This window comes from Oncorhynchus mykiss, chromosome 25 (assembly GCF_057628025.1).
Source record: "Oncorhynchus mykiss isolate SJ-2025 chromosome 25, ASM5762802v1, whole genome shotgun sequence".
Taxonomy (NCBI): Eukaryota; Metazoa; Chordata; class Actinopteri; order Salmoniformes; family Salmonidae; genus Oncorhynchus; species Oncorhynchus mykiss.
This window is the reverse complement of record NC_143046.1, coordinates 58,657,030-58,676,024: the sequence shown is the minus strand read 5'-3', so window position 1 is coordinate 58,676,024 and position 18,995 is coordinate 58,657,030. Positions and strand designations below refer to the sequence as shown.

General features: G+C 44.2%; 1 protein-coding gene across 2 annotated transcripts in view; it reads right to left on the bottom strand.

Moving 5' to 3' along the window:
- Positions 1–18,995, bottom strand: part of LOC110504192 (frizzled-3) — a 37,409-nt gene that overhangs the window by 3,908 nt on the left and 14,506 nt on the right. For both annotated transcript variants that reach the window (XM_036962279.2, XM_036962280.2), the window contains 6 exons: positions 5,852–6,048; positions 5,104–5,569; positions 4,539–4,838; positions 4,137–4,388; positions 900–1,048; positions 91–202 (listed from right to left, as the gene is read on the bottom strand). In XM_036962279.2, the coding sequence (XP_036818174.1) occupies positions 91–202; positions 900–1,048; positions 4,137–4,388; positions 4,539–4,838; positions 5,104–5,569; positions 5,852–6,048 (1,476 nt within the window). The remainder of the gene's footprint in view (positions 1–90; positions 203–899; positions 1,049–4,136; positions 4,389–4,538; positions 4,839–5,103; positions 5,570–5,851; positions 6,049–18,995) is intronic.

Sequence of the window (18,995 nt, the reverse complement as noted above, 5' to 3'; positions counted from 1 at the left end):
CAGGAATTAGTTAGGGTGATATTATATTACATAACATTATTATTACGGTTAGAAACATGTGCGGTGACAAGGTCATGGTGCCAGTCTTACCTGGGTGGAGGTTCCCCGTGATTTCCTGATGATGGGGGTGTGGGGGTCTCTCAATAGAGATTGGGCAAAGTCTGGCTCCTGGAGCACCTGTCTGCTCTCATTCACCCCACTACTGCAGAAGGGAGGGGAGAGGGGGAGGGAGGTGTGCAGGGAGAGAGGAGTTGGTGGGTGAGAGGGGTGAGGCATCAGAGGACATGGAATGAGTGGAGGGGGAGGGAGGGAGAGGGGCAAGGCAGAAGAGGAGGGATGGCAGAGAGTGGGGAGAGAAAGTGAGTGACACAAGGAGGATGGCAGGGAAAGAGGGAAGGCAGAGGGGTGGGAGAGACGCAGAGAAGAGATGGAGAGATGAAGGAAGGAGAGAGGATTGGGGCGAGCGGAGGAGGAAGGGGTTAATGTTATGTAATTGAGGGTGGGAGAACAGGTGCAGAAAATAACCTAATCACCATGGAGACCGGGTTATGGGAAGTGTGTGCGTGTGTTTGTGCTAGGGTGGAATAAGGCTTTTAAGCCTATGCAATTTATACCAAATTACATTTTAACATCCACGTTGCTCAAAATGTTCATTTTTATATTTTCTAGCGAGTGGTTCTACACTACTAAGTAGACAACTTACCGGCTCGAAATTATAAATACACACATTTAAGGTAGGACCAGCGATATGACGTAGGTGCACAAAGTAAACAGCATAGTGGGTCAATTTCCGCAACAACTAAGAGCGTTGACACGAGAGGTTAAACTTTGCTCATCGCAATATCTGAGGTGCTGCTCGTGGCATCGTAATTTCAGACACACACAAACACTCTGCTTACTCTTTGCGTCTGCGTCCTTGTAGGAAGCTGGCCCATTCGAAGCAGGTCTTCTTGCTGCCCACCCAGAAAACCGAAGGAATCCCCACCACCAGCATCATCATGTACTTAATGAGGAACAGGGTCAGATCTGGGTGACTGGTCTGCTCAACCTAGACAGAGAGGGGGAGTGAGGGGGGGGGTGAGTGACTTGTCCAAAATTGACAAAAACTGATTAGCTTGTACTAATAATACTACATACTTTTTAAACATACTGTTTTTTTTTAAAACAACACATTACAACAACACATCCTACTGAGATTGCCTCATCTAAAACACAATTGCTTTGATTCACGCAATGGGTTCATTTTGGTACAGCGCGTCCCCTCGGCTGATTCTCATCCTTAATAGTTCTACTGGATGGAATGCCAACATGAGTTTCACATCCTGGCATTTAAAGCATACTACATTTTCAATATTGCACATACCATAAAACATACTTTTTTCACATACCCAAAATGCCTACTATTTAGAATGCAAGTAAGGGTATTCGGACACGGCCAGTGTATGTGTGTGTGTGATCAGAAACACTGGCAGATCAAAACAACTACTCAACCTAACAGAGAGCGAATGCACTGCTCACTGCCCAAAGACAATCATCCCTTCTGCACATGCCAACACAGTGTGTGTGTGTGTGTAAGGGAGAGAGTCAGACGGGTTGCTACCTGTCGTCTAAAAACACAACTCCCTCTTGTGGCGATAAACAGCATCACCGATCAAAATGTGCCACACACACACAGAGGTTAAAACACACACACGCAGGGACCTCCTTGGACGCGATCAGGTGACATGGAGCAAAATTGGAATTCCAGAGCGACTATGAGATAGAGGGGTTCACTGCATGGGGAGGCCATACACACACCCTCATACAGCAGACAAACCTAAGCACTAGCACCTGCTCGTACCCTATATTCCACACACACCAGCGCTTTCACTCTCGAGCAGAGCTCCCACATCACATTAATCAATTAAACTTCATACTATATATATATATATATAAGCTTTTCCTGACAATTTTCCATCATGCCAATAAAGCATTTGAAATTGAATTGAGAGTGAGAGAGAAACAGAGACAAACAGTATTATTAGTACTATTGCAGCTGTAATGTTCATTCTTCACAACTTTTTTAATAATAACGTAACCTCTCTATTGCAGAGGCAGATACACATCCACTTTCAATTGATATCGGCCGGGAAGATGAAAGGCTTTCACCAACTGGTAATCTGTGTGCGGTCGGTGTGTGTCCAATAGAGACAGTGTGAGTGAGCACAAGTGTTGCATTCTGTTATTCATTTAGTGCCCGATGACAAAACAACCTTATCCTCCCCCCCTTCCCCGTCTCTTCCCACAACCATTACAGAGGCATCATACAATACGGCCAGCTAAGCGTGACTGAACAAGCCCTCAGAGAGAGACAGAGAGAGAGAAGGAAGCAATCATTCCTCTTTCCCTTCCCCCAGCTAACTCTCAACAACCTACACACACTGCAGATAGGGTGACCACATTTAAAACACCAAAATGCAGGACAATGGAATGATTTTGCGGGACATTCGCGGGTCAGTGTAGCCTACATGAATAAACCCCACAAACAAAAAGCAAGCACCAAGCGAGCAAATTGAAGCGCACCTAGCCTACACTTTTACCTTGCACAAAATGTGTGGCTGTTTTAGGAAAATCTGGGAATATTTGGCCAAGGAAACATTTCACGTTGGTCTCAGGGAATGTAAAACAGTTAGGAAGGGAGACTTTTAAAACGGGAGTGAAGTAGTAGAAAATATGTTGAATGAGTTACTAATGAGCATGGAGAGCCTTTCAGTCTAATACGGCTATTTATCTATTTTTGTAGCTCTTTGTTAGAAGCACGCTTTTTGGAAGTAGTTAACTGTCCATTTCAAGTTTAGCTGAAATTCAGCCAGAAAGGATTTAACAAATGTTATTGGCCTACGTCTCATCTTGCGCTGCGCAGAATATAAGAGCTCATCAACGATTGGAGAAGTGTTTGATCACCAGTCCCACATCCTTTTGATCTTGTGATGAGGGCAATGTAGAATAGACCGGTTGGAATCGTAATTCTCATCAGTAACCACGTTTCCATCCACAGTACAGTATAAAAAATAAATCATAACAGGTGTGATAGAATCAGGAAGTTTCGGTACAGTTTTATAACCGCTGGCAGACGTGTTCGTTCGACATGGTGGGATCTGTTTATGTCGGAGACATTCATTATGCGAGAAATGGCGGTGGAAGCGCCTTTATGGGCAAATATCGATATAATAACCATCATATCGAAGTCAAGTCAAGTGATGATATGGTGTGTGGTCCTCCCACTACGACTTACTAGGCTACAGATGAAATCATTTAGGATGAACTTCACAGGGTGGTGAAAGTGCACAGTAATAAGCTTGATACTACTTTCCAATAAATAGAGGGTCTTATTCGGGTGACATGATGATCGATGCTTGACTGCCGTTTGACAAACACAAATATTCTCGCCCTTGTCCATAATAATCTCACATAGACTAGTTTAACTGCACTATCGGAGAGCTGTTGGCTAGAGCGCACGTGCCAAGAGTAAGCACGTTTGCTATTTAACAAAGGTTTTCATGACAAAACTGTCGGTAGAGTTAAAAATGCGATGGAAAGATAATGTTGATTTTTATTCGGTAAATGAAAACTTAAGCGAAAATGTACATTGTGTGTACTACGACATCGTGCACTGATTTTTATCTGTAACAAGTCAGTTTGGTGGATTCTAGAATATTCTCATGAAATTCTCTGTCGCCAATTGGATGGAAACCTAGCTAGTGAATGTGAAGTCTGACTGAAATACGGCACAAATAGATTTTTTCCCCTAAATTATTGGTGTTTTAATTTGTTGATAAAATGATTGTTTGGTTGCAAGACAAAATGTGTGACTGCCCACACAATCCGGGACATGTGGTCATCCTAACTGCAAGTGCTTACTAATTAAGAGGAAGCACAGAGTGGTTGGGAGTCAGGAGGAAACTTTATACTGTGAAGTTGGGTTAGGCAGAGTAAAGTTAGTGAGTGTGTGTGTGTGTGTGTGTGTGTGTGTGCGCGCGTTACAGAACTTGGGAAGCAGAGAGGAACTGGTAATAGGAGCTGTAAACTAGGGGAGAAGAGAGAGAGAGAGTGAGTGAGCGAGCGAGCAGTGCGAGTATGGGCACACACACAGCTACCTGGTAGGGACAGGGTATGTGGTAGTCCCTGCAGCGCTCCTGGACCCAGGTGATCTCCCAGACAGCCCTGTTGCTGTTTTCATACAGGTAGCAGGATATCACCGTGAGCAGAGGTACCAGGTAGAGCACAGAGAAAACCCCGATACGGATCATAAACTTAACCAGCTTGTCCTGGTTCTCCTTCTCCAGAGGGATCTCCATACGCACACGGTTCAGCGCCACGATGCCCACCAGTAACAGAGATACACCCACCTAGAGGCAGATAGACAGGGACTAGTTTAGTTTAGAGCATGGCTTATTGGTCGAAGGGGCCATCTTCAGTTATTCACATTGCATATATTTATACTTTGTTTAGTCAGTTAAGGAGCTAGTTAAATAAATATTAATAGAATGAACGCTCACCGCCACGTTGAGGCAGAGCGGTGCTAGCAGGAACCAGCGCAGCGCTGTGACGTCGTAGAGGCCTACGAAGCACACCCCACTCACACCGTCGCCCTCAATCTTGTTGAGGGCCAGCAGGGCCACGGTGAGGCAGCCGGGCAGGCCCCAAGCGCAGGTGTGGAAGAGCAGGGCCTTCTTCTCGATGGCCTCGCTGCCCCATTTGGGAACGGCCGCCAGGAACCAGGTGATGGTGAGGATGACCCACCACACACTGCCAGCCATGGTGAAGAAATACAGCACCATAAAGAACAGAGAGCACACCTGGAGGAGAGAGAGAGAAAGAGGAGAAGAGAAGAGGAAAAAGAGAAGAGGAGAAGAGAGGAGAGAAAAGAAGAGAGGTGTGGAGAGAGGGAGAAGAGGGGGGGGGGGGGGACAAGAACAGGGCTTAGAGAAGAAGACTGAAGAATGTTTTACATGTGTAATGTGTACCGGGAACATAATTTCTGCCTTTTTTGATGTACACTAGTAGTCACGAACATCAGAGAAAATAATGTATTATTTAATCAATCAATCACTAAGCAGACACCTTGTTGTGTGAGCCCTGCGTGACGGTGGCCGCCCGGTACTGGGCGGGGTTCGCCGCATTGCATGCCACCCTGTCCTCCAATAGGAAGCCCAGAAAGAAGACCAGTGACACCATCATGTAGCAGATGGCGTAGAAGATGATTGGCCGCTCGGGGTAGCGAAACCTCGTGACGTCGATGAGGAACGTGAGGAAGGTGAAGAGCGTTGCCGAGAGACACACGATAGACACCACGCCGATGAAGTAGCGGGCGAAGGTGAGCTCCGAGCGCTGGAAGTACATGTTGGGGCAGGGGGCCGAGCAGTCGCGCGTGCCCAGGAACGAGTAGCCCAGGTCAGGCTCCATCTTGAGCTCGCGGGGGCACCAGAAGCCGTAGTCCCTCTGGATGGAGATGGGAGAGATGTCTGTGGGGTCCACGCTGGTCTGCAGGTCCACAGCACGGGGGTAGGCCTCGTCACAGTCTGGAAACCTGGGGGGGGAGCGAGGGAGGGAGAGAGAGCCAAGATGAACAAAATGTGGTTGAGGTTGTGGTGGTAAGTAATTGTGGTGTCCCTGGTCAGTGAGGGTGTCTGGACAGTCCATTTTACTTTCCTTTTAGAGGATATGGTTGAGCGAGTAGGTAGGTAATGGTTATGGTAGGGTCAGGGTGAGTGCTTAATGGTCAATCAAAAGGCAGAGATCCTCTTAAGAGTTAATTCTTTGGTCTGCATCTTTATTGTAAGGTCAACCTAGGGACGGTCCCAAACAGTACCTGCTACACTCTATCTCGTCTGGCCAGGTCACACCGAACATCTCCATGAGTTTGTGGCAGTCCCTCTTGGCACGGTGGCACAGGGCTCGGCAGGGCATGGACACGCGGCCATACTCTATACAGACTGGAGCGTAGAGGGCACACAGGAACATCCTCAGGTCCTCCGAACACTGCAGGTTCACCATGGGGTGGAAGGGCTGAGGGAGGAGAGGGGGGATAGGGAGGGATGGAGGAAGAGAGAGACTGATTGCTAAATACACAAACCAACAGGCACAGCTCCAGTTTCCCACGCTACAGTTGAGGTCAGGGGGAACCTGCTTGACGAGGCTCAGCTTACATGTACATCTTTCTCACACACACACACACCTCCCACAGGTGAAAGACCTGTTTGGTTTGTGGAGGGGAAACAGTTTGAGACACTTCTTATATCTATCTACCTATTATGAAAAGTCACTAGAAACACATCTGTAGAGGTTCCTGTTCATTTCTAAATAGCCATCAAAGGAGCGAGAGAGAGCGAGAGCTGTCGTCAGAAGCTCCATCAATATTTAGGCCAGGATATGAAATATTCACAGAAAGCCTTCACAGAGCACAGTCCGGACACACAGACAACATTCCTGGTTTGAAGAAGAAACACCAGCAGACACTCTGGCTTAGAAAGATGGAGTTTGTCCATTCCTGTTCTAGCAACTAGCTAACTAGATAGTGCTTGTCTTCATGCATTTTTTGCCTTCAAGCCCTAGCAATCTGTGTAATGAGCCTTCTGTGAAAACACACGCTGAATGCAAAACACAAAATCCCACTCATTTGCTCTGTCTATCACTTTAACGCTGTGAAAAGGGATTAGTGCTGTTCCTTAGGCATGTCAGGGCTCAAATAAAAATGGCACACACACACCTCTCGTATACAGACGGTAAAGTCACCATCAGCGAAACAAAATCAGTGAGACCGAAGCACACAGAGGGGATTTCCTTGCGTTTGACTAATAGGAGATCAGTGTGAGGGCTTTAGACGGTCTAAATGTCACCTCATAAGAGTTCATACGTCTAACAAACAGATACACACAGAGGGCATGTCAAAACAACATCTGTCTGTGTGTGCAATTTGTACAATAAGAACAGGCGCGTGTTTGTGTGTGTTAGGGTTTCCATTAGCCGATAATAGCCGGATGCTGGCTGTTAAAATAAATAGAAAAACAGAAAATTGTCTGGGGAAAAGCAAATCATTGAGCAAAAATTCTTAATGCAATTGTGTTTTAACTGTTTTTTGGGCCACAGTGTCTTTAAAAAAAAAAAAAGGACTCCAATTTTAATTTCTCAACTGGTAATTGAAACGTGCTTCCCATTCGCCATTCAAACGCATAGGCAATGGAAGGAAGGCTTCATCAGTACGTCACACACAATTTGCATTGAGCTGGAGGCAGAATGCATTTTGAAAACATATACCGTAGCTACTTAATGGTTTGAAACCTGAATGTTTCACTACATATTGTGAGGCATGTTTTACGTTGCTTCAAAGTAGCCAGGCAAAGTCCGACCATATCCGTGGAGGCAATTATTTTATAAAAGACTTCCACATGCCTTTGAAACCAGTAGTCTCTCTCAGCTTCTATTGGTTATCAACTTTCCTTCAGTGTCCAGTAGCCAAAAGACACATTCACACGTAGCATACTGCCTAATAATGTTAAGAAACAAATAGTTTATTAACATATAGCTAAACGTTCTGATCTGTTGCATCAGATTCATAGCTTTTTAAATGTGTTTTTATGTAGCCTACTGGTTGTATGAATTTGGGATCTATCGTCCCACAACTGTCCCAGAGTTTGTTTGGGATATTTTTTCCTTGACCCGCTGACCAGAAGGTCAACTTCTCTACAATGGAGGATAGTAGATTGACTTAGGCGGCACATCCATAAGGCTAGGGAAAGCTAAGCTTTACATAAGTAAATTGAATTAAATTGCCAAAATGATAGCCTAATTAGCCTACTCCTGTCTACACAGAAATAAAATCATTCAAAATATGCTACTAAAGCATGATTTGACCACAGAGGATTATTAGCTTCCCCTAGCCTTTTTTTTTGGTTTTGTGGATTGTTTAAAAAAACAAATTGCATTGCGTACAGTCAGAAGGAAAGGCAGTGCACCCAATTTTGGCAGTTTGAGTGGCAAACTCCAAATATTGTTTGTGTGTGATCAGGGGTGTATTCATTCTGCCGATTCTGTTGAAGAACGTTTCTTAAAAACGGAAGCATACGGAATGAAACTGGGATAAACAAGTATGTGGACACCCCTTCAAATTAGTGGATTCGGCTATTTCAGCCACCCCTGCTGCTGAGAGGTGTATAAAAATAGAGCACACAGCCATGCAATCTCCACCGTCATAGGATGCCACCTTTACAACAAGTCAGTTCATCAAATTTCTGCCCTACTAGAGCTGCCCCGGTCAACTGTAATTGTGAAGTGGAAACGTTTTAAAGTAACAACGGCTCAGCCGCGAAGTGGTAGGCCACAGAAGCTCACAGAATGGGACCGCCGAGTGCTGAAGTGTGTAGCGCGTAAAAATCATGCGTCCTCGATTGCAATACTCGCCACCGAGTTCCAAACTGCCTCTGGAAGCAATGTCAGCACAATAACTGTTCATCAGGAGCTGAAGTGGGTTTCCATGGCCGAGCAGCCGCACACAAGCCTAAGATCACCCTGCGCAATGGTGTGCAGCTCGCCGCCATTGGACTCTGGAGCAGTGGAAATGCGTATTTTTATCTGGCAGTCCGACGGACAAATCTGGGTGGCAAAGGGCAGCAAAAGGGGAGAACTCAATAAAATGACCATGATTTTGTAATGAGATGTTCAACGAGCATGTGTCCACTAGTGTAACTGAATTTGCACAGTAGAAGCTCTCATTTGCAACTGTTGGACTAATAATTAAACTCTATATCAACTAGATGCAGGCAATAGTGTGCAAGGCGATATTGAATGTGTCACTGTCTGTCACCTTGATTACTCTAATACATTTTCTTGACCTGTGCACCTACGTTGTAAACATTCATTCATTGGCTAGGTTGTAGCAACCTCATGATGGGTACAGGGAACATTTGCGTATCATGTAGTAGCCTAAACCTATGGATGTTACAATGAGCTGAGTGAATGGAATATGATTTGCACAGTCATCCAATATTCCGTAATAGAAATAAGGCCATGCTCTTCCTCTCTCGTCTTAAATGGCACCGAGCGCCACTGTGCATGGGCTAGTGATTTTGCGGTTACTCATCTTGTTGGCTGACAAAAAGGAAAATGCGGACAGTTATTCTAGCATCTTCAAAGTCTGCAGTGAGGACACACATCGTTGCATCCTCGACTTGCATGTTCTGTTAAGATGAATTACCATCATCCAAATGTGATTTTCTGTCATTCTGAGTGGGTGGAAGCCCCAATGCATATGAATTAAAATGCTGCCGGTCAAATGTCCAGTGCCACATTTTCATGACGGGAATCCTGGTGTGTGTGTGTGTGTGTGTGAGATATATATATATATTTGTGCATGCGTGCAGAGTGAGGGTAAACAGTGACTTGCTGGATAACAGAGAGAGAGAGACATCTCAATAACAGAGAAAAAAAATACAGAGAAGCATAAGAACACTGTCCCCATCATTCTCTTTCCTCATTTTGTTACGTTACAGCCTTATTAAAAAATGTATTAAAATATTTCTCTTCCATCTACAAACAATACCCCATAATGACAAAGCGAAAACAGGTTTAGACATTTTTGTACATTTAAAAACATAAATATTTTATTTACATAAGTATTCAGACCCTTTATGAGACTCGAAATTGAGCTCAGGTGCAACCTGTTTCCACTGGTCATCCTTGAGATGTTTCTACAACTTGGGAGTCCACCTGTGGTAAATTCAATTGATTGGACATGATTTGGAAAGGCACACACCTGTCTATATAACGTCCCACAGTTGACAGCGCATGTCAGAGCAAAAACCAAGCCATGAGGTTGAAGGAACTGTCCGTAGAGCTCCGAGACAGGATTCTGTCGAGGCACAGATCTGGGGAAGGGTACGCAAAAATGTCTGCAGCATTGAAGGTCCCCAAGAACACGGTGGCCTCCATCATTCTTAAAAATGGAAGAAGTTTGGAACGACCAGGACTCTTCCTAAAGCTGGCCGCCCGACCAATCTGAGCAATCGGGGGAGAAGGGTCTTGGTCAGGGAGGTGACCAAAAACTTGATGGTCACTCTGACAGAGCTCCATAGCTCCTCTGTGGAAATGGGAGAACATTTCAGAAAGACAACCATCTCTGCAGCACTCCACCAATCAGGTCTTTATGGTAGAGTGGCCAGACAGATGCCACTCCTCAGTAAAAAGGCACGACAGCCCACTTGAAGTTTGCCAAAAGGCACCTAAAGGACTGTCAGACCATGAGATACAAGGTTCTCTGCTCTGATGAAACCAAGATTGAGCTCTTTGGCCTGAATGACAAGCATCACATCTGGAGGAAACCTGGCACCATTCCTACGGTGAAGCATTGTGATGGCAGCGTCATGCTATGGCAATGTTTTTCAGAGGAAGGGACTAGGAGACTAGTCAGGATTGAGGGAAAGATTAACGAAGCAAAGTACAGACAGATCCTTGATGAAAACCTGATCCAGAGCGCTCTGGACCTCCGACTGGGCTGAAGGTTCACCTTCCAACAGGACAACGACCCTAAGCACAGAGTCAAGACAATGCAGGAGTGGCTTCGGGACAAGTCTCTGAATGTCCTTGAGTGGCCCAGCCAGAGCCCGGACATCTCTGGAGACCTGAAAATAGCTGTGCAGCGACGCTCCCCTTCCAACCTGACAGAGCTTGAGAGCATCTGCAGAGAACAAATTGGAAAACTCCCCAAATACAGGTGTGCCAAGCTTGTAGCATCACACAAGACAATTCAAGGCTGTAATCACTGCCAAAAGGTGCTTCAACAAAGTACTGAGTAAAGGGTCTGAATACTTATCACATTTACATATGTCATACCAATCCTTGTCCATTGTAACTGTGTTGCCTAAAGGAGGCCAGTTGTTCAGGCTAGTGGGTTGTGAAGCGATGAGTATTGCTCAGGCAGTATGTGACGGTAATGAATCGAGACAAATTTAGAGGAATAAAACACTGCACTTAGAGAACTTCCCACCCGTGTGTGTGCACGCGTTGGCCTCCCTGCCCTATTTGGAGTCTGTTTTGATCGTTCTTGATTGGTGCGCTCAAGATCTTTATGCCAGAAAAAAAGTCCCATCCGCAAATGGGTGCAGCGACGCATGAGTTCCCAGACATGTTTAAGACAGTAACAGCACACCCCAGCACACACCATCACAACAACCTCACTGACTGAACCACACACAGAAACAGTCAATGTCATATGGTGAGCTCTTGTTAATGCGGAAATGCAAGTGTGTGTGTGTGTGTGTGTGTGTGTGTCAGAGGGTTCAGCTGGCCTTATCCTGCTCTACCTATCAGAGCAGCTGAAGGAGAAAGTGCCTCACTTTGAAAAGGCCTTCACTGTGATATACTGTGCACACACACACACAAATGCATCCAAACACACTCTCCATTCCTATTGAGTGCCATGGCCTAACAGGAGCCTGGGGCAGCAGTATCCAGCACAGCTCGTTCTGCACGACTGTGTTACACCGGCCAGCTGAGTGGCCTATTTCTGCATGAGTGTGTTCTCATGTGTGTGTGACCAGTTTCTCCCGCTACCACTTTGTGTGTGTGTGCACTGTGGTGGTCTCTTTTACCCCTGTGAGTTTGTGCTTGCATGGTGGCTGGCCCCCTTTCCCCTCTCTCCTCCAGTGATACATTTTCCTCCATCTGACGTGGCCCAGTGAGTCTAATGGGGTCTGAGAGGCTGACTTGCCCGAGAACATTGACATTAAGTGGTTTGATTGTGCCGTCAAAGGAGGTGGATAAGAATGGCGATCAAACCTCTATTCATGTCGAGTTGGGTTTTATTTGTGTGGCACTTTTTTGTTCTGCTGTTACAGTCAGGGCACTTCAAAAGCTAAGGCCCCTAAAACAAGCCTTGGGTGATTGCACAAAACTTTGGATTAGGGATGGTGGGGAACACTTTAGAGCAGGGGTGGCCATCCCTGGCCCAAGGTCCAGGAGAGTGCCACAGGGTGTGCAGGCTTTTGTTCCATTCCAGCTCTAAAAAGGGGATTATGATGAGTAGAGTATTCTGAAACCGGTTTACCCCCAAAATGATAAATCCCTTTAATTTTAAGACATCTTTATTGTTACATGGACGTGACATATACAGAAGACACAAGATAGAGAATCTAACATGAAATATGTCTAAGTTCAAGACAGAGAAATATAGCTCTCCCTCGCTCTCTGTTGAATTTCTCATCTGTCTTACAGCTTTCCCTTCTTATAAACCTTCAGTCATCTGCTCTCTTTCCTGCTCTCCCTCCTCCCCAGGTAGTTGTAAAGACGTCTGCTTGCATCCCATCCAAAACATTTCGTAAGAGTTTGTGTATATATATTAAGACAACATTTTGTGATGTTTTTGTTTGTTTTAGACTTGGGTAAGGGTTTTTCCGGCTGTTTGGGCATGTTTCCCGGAGGCAAGCTGAAGTTCGGGGCCGAAGTCTACACCCCTTCGTCGGTGATTGGTCAACAGTATGGATACTTCAATAAGTTCTTTGTCATTGACCAAGAGATGAGTCCTTTTCATTCAATTTGTTTTTATTGAGAAATATTGCACCAAACATCTTAGATGTAAAATTGCACAACTTGGCAAAAACATCAAAAGCAATGACAGATGATTATTCTGTGAACAAAAATAAACGCAATATGTAAAGTGCTGGTCCCATGTTTCATGAGCTGAAATAAAAGATACCAGAAATGTTGCACAAATTTGTTTACATCCCTATTAGTGAGCATTTCTCCTTTGCCAAGGTAATCCATCCACCTGACAGGTGTGGCATATCAAGAAGCTGATTAAACAGCATGATCCTTACACAGGTGCACCTTGTGCTGGGGGCAAATAAAAGGCCTCTAAAAATGTGCAGTTGTCACAACACAATGCCACAGATGTCTCAAGTTGTGGGAGTGTGCAATTAGCATGCTGAGTGCAGGAATGTCCGCCAGATAATTGAATGTTAATTTCTCTACCATAAGCCACCTCCAACATCAATTTAGAGAACTTGGCAGTACATCCAACTGGCCTCACAACCGCAGACCACGTGTCATCACGCCAGCCTAGGACCTCCACATCCGGTTTCTTCACCAGCGGGATTGTCTGAGACCAGCCACCCGGACAACTGATGAAATTGTGGGTTTGCACAACTGAAGAATTTCTGCACAAACTGTCAGAAACCATGTCAGGGAAGCTCATCTGTGTGCTAGTCATCCTCACCAGGGTCTTGACCTGACTGCAGTTCGACGTCGTAACCGACTTCAGTGGGAAAATGCTCACCTTCGATGGGTACTGGCAAGCTGGAGAAGTGTGCTCTTTACGGATGAATCCCGGTTTCAACTGTACTGGGCAGATGGCAGACAACATGTATGGCGTTGTATGGGCTAACGGTTTGCTGATGTCAATGTTGTAAACAGAGTGTCCCATGGTGGGGTTATGATATGGGAAGTCATAAGCTATGGACAATGAACGCAATTGCATTTTACTGATGGCAATTTGAATGCAGAGATACCGTGACGAGATCCTGAAGCCCATTATTGTGCCATTCAGCCACCACATCATGTTTCAGCATGATAATGCACGGCCCCATGTCGCCAAGGATCGGTACATAATTCCTGGAAGATTAAAATGTCCCAGTTTTCCACGGTCTGCATACTCACCAGACATGTCACCCATTGAGCATGTGAGATGCTCTGGATCGACGTGACCTTCAGTGTTTTCCAGTTCCCGCTAATATCCAGCAACTTAGCACAGCCATTGAAGAGGAGTGGGACAACATTCCACAATTAACAGCGTGATCAACTCTATGCGAAGGAGATGTCGCGCTGCATGAGGCAAATGGTGGTCACACCAGATACTGACTGGTTTACTGTTCCACGTCCCTATTTTTTTAATGTATCTGTGAACAACAGATGTATATCTGTATTCCCAGTCATGTGAAATCCATAGATTAGGGTCTAATGAATTTATTTAAATTGATTGATTTCCTTATATGAAAGAACTCAGTAAAATCTTAAATTGTTGGATGTTGGGGAGTCTCCCGAGTGGCGCAGTGGTCTAAGGGTTCGATCCCAGGCTGTGTCACAGCCGGTTGTGACCAGGAGACCCATGAGGCAGCACACAATTGGCTCAGGGTCGTCGGGATTGGGGGAGGGTTTGCCAGGCCGGGATTTCCTTGTCATATTGTGCTCTTGTGACTCCCTGCAGCTGGCCGGTGCGCCTGCAAACTGACTTCGGTCGCCAGCTGAACGGTGTTTCCGCCGACACATTGGTGCAGCTGGCTTCCGGGTTAAGGGAGTAGTGTATCAAGAAGCAGTGCGGCTTGGCAGGGTCGTGTTTCGGAGGAGGCATGGCTCTCGAGTCCGTAGGGGAGATGCAGCGATGGGACAAGACTAACAACCAATTGGGGAGAAAAAGGGGTAAAAGTACAACAAACAAAAAGAGGTGTATGTATGTATGTATGTATGTATGTATGTATGTATGTATGTATGTATGTATGTATGTATGTATGTATGTATGTATGTATGTATGTATGTATGTATGTATGTATGTATGTATGTATGTATGTGTATATATATATATATATATATATATATATATATATATATATATATATATATATATATATATATATATATATATATATATATATATATATATATATATATATATATATGCAAGAAAGTAAGTGAACCCTTTGGAATTACCTGGATTTCTGCATAAATTGGTCAGCAAATTTGATCTTATCTTCATCTAAATCACAACAATAGACAGTGTGCTTAAACTAATAATGCACAAATTATAGTATTTTTCTTGTCTATATTGAATAGATAATTTAAACAGTCACAGTGTAGGTTGGAAAAAGTATGTGAACCCCTAGTCTAATTACTTCTCCAAAAAGCTAAATTGGAGTCAGCTAACCTGGAGGCCAATCAATGAGAAGAGATTGGAGATGGTTAGAGCTGCCTTTCCCTATAAAAACTCACAAAATTTGAGTTTGCTATTCACAAAAAGCATTACCTGATGTCAACCATGCCTCGAACAAACGAGATCTCAGAAGACCTAAGATTAAGAAATTGTTGACTTGTATAAAGCTGGAAAATGTTACAGAAGTATGTCTAAAAGCCCTAATGTTCAAGTCCGCGGTGAGACAAATAGTCTATAAATGGAGAAAGTTCAGCACTGTTGCTACTCTCCCTAGGAGTGGCCGTCCTGCAAAGATGATTGCAAGAGCACAGCGCAGAACGCTCAATGAGGTAAAGAATCCTAGAGTGTTAGCTAAAGACTTACAGAAATCTCTGGAACATGCTAACATCTCTTGACCAGTCTACGATACGTAAAACACTAAACAAGAATGGTGTTCCACGGAAGAAGCCACTGCTGTCCAAAAAAAACATTGCTGCACATCTGAAGTTTGCAAAAGTGCACCTGCTAATTCCACAGCGCTACTGGCAAAATATTATGTGGACAGATGAAACTACAGTGGAGTTGTTTGGAAAGAACACACAAACCTATATGTGGAGAAAAAAATAAAGTATGGCACACCAACATCAAAACCTCATCCCAACTGTAAATTATGGTGGAGGGAGCATCATGGTTTGGGGCTGCTTTGCTACCTCAGGGCCTGGACAGCTTGCTATCGTCAAAAGAAAAATGAAAGTGTATTTTTACAACTTTTTTTTATTTAATTTAACCTAACTAGGCAAGTCAGTTAAGAACAAATTCTTATTTACAATGACGGCCTATGAACAGTGGGTTAACTTCCATGTTCAGTGGCAGAACGACAGATGTCAGCTCTAGGATTCGATCTAGCAACCTTTCGGTTACTGGCCCAACACTAACCACTACGCCACCTGCCGCCCCAAGATAAATGTCTTTATCAAGACATTTTGCAGGAGAATGTTAGGCCATCTGTCCGCCAATTGAAGCTCAACAGAAGTTGGTTGATGCAACAGGACAACGACCCAAAACACGGAGGTAAATCAAAAACAGAATGGCTTCAACAGAAGAGAATACGCCTTCTTGAGTGGCCCAGTCAGAGTCCTGACCTCAACCTGATTGAGATGCTGTGGCATGACCTCAAGAAAGCAGTAACTGAAACAGTTTTGTAAAGAGGAATGGTCCAAAAATCCTACTGACCATTGGGCAGGTCCGATCCGCAACCACAGAACAGGTTTGGTTGAGGTTTTGCTGCCAAAGTAGGGTCAACCAGTTAAATTAAATAAAAAATGTTCACATACTTGTACTGAGAATGTTTACACGGTGTTCAATAAAGACATGAAAACGTAAAATCGTTTGTAGTTTAAGCAGACTGTCTATTGTTGTGACCTAGGTGAAGATCAGATCAAATTTCATGACCAATGTATACAGAAATCCAGCTATTTCCAAAGGGTTCACATACTTTTTCTTCCCACTGTGTTTGTCTGAAGTTTACAAACACCTTAGTCAAATACATTTAAACTCAGTTTCACAATTCCTGACATTTTAATCCGAGTAAAAAACTCAGTCTTGGGTCAGTTAGGATCACCACTTTATTTTAAGAATGTGAAAAGTCAGAATAATAGGAGAGAGAGAATGATTTATTTCAATTTTTTTCATCACATTCCCAGTGGGTCAGAAGTTTACACACACTCAATTAGTATTTGGTAGCATTGCCTTTAAATTGTTTAACTTGGGTCAAACGTTGCAGGTAACCTTCCACAAGCTTCCCACAATAAGTTGGGTGAATTTTGCCCCATTCCTCCTGACAGAGCTGGTGTAACTGAGTCAGGTGTGTAGGCCTCCTGCTAGCACAGGCTTTTTCAGTTCTGCCCACAACTTTTCTATAGTATTGAGGTCAGGGCGTTGTGATGGCCACTCCAATACCTCGACTTCGTTGTCCTTAAGCCATTTTGCCACAACTTTGGAAGTATGCTTGGGGTCATTGTCCAGTTGGAAGACCCATTTGCAACCAAGCTTTAACTTCCTGACTGATGTCTTGAGATGTAGCTTCAACCTATCCACATCCTTTTCCTACCTCATGATGCCATCTGTTTTGTGAAGTGCACCAGTCCCTTCTGCAGAAAAGCATCCCCACAACATGAAGCTGACACCCCCGTGCTTCACGGTTGGAATGGTGTTCTTCAGCTTGCAAGCCTCACCCTTTTTTTCCCAAACATAACGATGGTCATTATGACCAACAGTTCTATTTTTGTTTCATCAGACCATTTCTCCAAAAAGTACGATCTTTGTCCACATGTGCAGTTGCAAACCGTAGTCTGGCTTTTTTTAATGCCGGTTTTGGAGCAGTGGCTTCTTCCTTTCTGAGTGGACTTTCAGGTTATGTCAATATAGGACACGTTTTACTGTGGAAATAGATACTTTTGTACCTGTTTCCTCCAGCATCTTCACACGGCCCTTTGCTGTTGATCTGGGATTGATTTGCACTTTTTGCACCAAAGTATGTTCATCTCTAGGAGAACGAGTCTCCTTCCTGAGTGGTATGACGGCTGTGTGGTTCCATGGTGTTTATACTTGCGTACTAGGATGAACCAGACTTGTGGAGATCTACAATTTATTTTCTGAGGTCTTGGCTGATTTCTTTTGATTTTCCCATGATGTCAAGAAAAGAGGCATTGTGTTTGAAGGTAGGCCTTGAAATACATCCACAGGAACACCTCCAATTGCCTCAAATGATGTCAATTAGCCTATCAGAAGCTTCTAAAGCCATGACATCATTTTCTGGAATTTTCCAACCTGTTTGATCAGAAATAATGTACGGTGTAAACATTGTTAATGATATAAATTACTACTGTAGCTGGAAACAGGAGATTATTTTATGGAATATCCCCATAGGCGTACAGAAGCCCATGATCAGCAACCATCACTCCTGTGTTCCAATGGCATCTTGTGTTAGCTAATCCAAGTTTATAATTTTAAAAAGGCTAAATGATCATTAGAAAATCATTTTGCAATTATGTTAGCACAGCTGGAAACTGTTGTTCTGATTAAAGAAGCAATAAAACTTGCCCTCTTTAGACAAAGTGAGTGTCTGGAGCATCAGCATTTGTCAGTTCGATTACAGGCTCAAAATAGCCAGAAACAAAGACCTTTCTTCTGAAACTCAGTCCATTCTTGTTCTGAGAAATGAAGGCTATTCAATGTGAGAAATATTCAAGAAACTGAAGATCTCGTACAATGCTGTGTACTACCCCCTTCATAGAAGAGCACAAACTGTCTCTAACCAGAATAAAATGAGGAGTGGCAGGCCCCGGTGCACAACAGAGTCCTCAACTGGCAGCGTCATTAAATAGTACCCGCAAAACACCAGTCTCAACATCAACAGTGAAGAGGCGACTCTGGGATGCTGGCCTTCTCGGCAAAGTAGCAAAAAAACAGACACTGGACAGAGGAAGATTGGGAAAAAAGTGTTATGGATAGAAAAATCTAAGTTTGAGGTGTTCGGATCACAAAGAACAACATTTGTGAGATGCAGAAAAAATGAAAAGATGCTGGAGGAGTGCTTGACACCATCTGTCAAGCATGGTGGAGGCAATGTGATGGTATGGGGGTGCTTTGGTGGTGGTAAAGTGGGAGATATGTACAGGGTAAAGGGGATCTTGAAGAAGGAAGGCAAATCACTCCATTTTGCAATACCATGCCATACCCTGTGGATGGCGCTTAATTGGAGCCAATTTCCTCCTACAACAGGACAATGACCCAAAGCACAGCACCAAACTATGCAATAATTATTTAGGGAAGAAGCAGTCAGCTGATATTCTGTCTATAATGTAGTGGCCAGCACAGTCAGCTTGACCGTATGGTACGTAAGAAGTACACATCAAGCCAATCAAACTTCTGGGAGGTGCTTCAGGAAGCATGGGGTGAAACCTCTTCAGATTACCTCGACAAATTGACAACTAGAATGCCTAAGGTCCGCAAGGCTGTAATTGCTGCAAGTGGAGGATTCTTTGACAAAAGCAAAGGACAA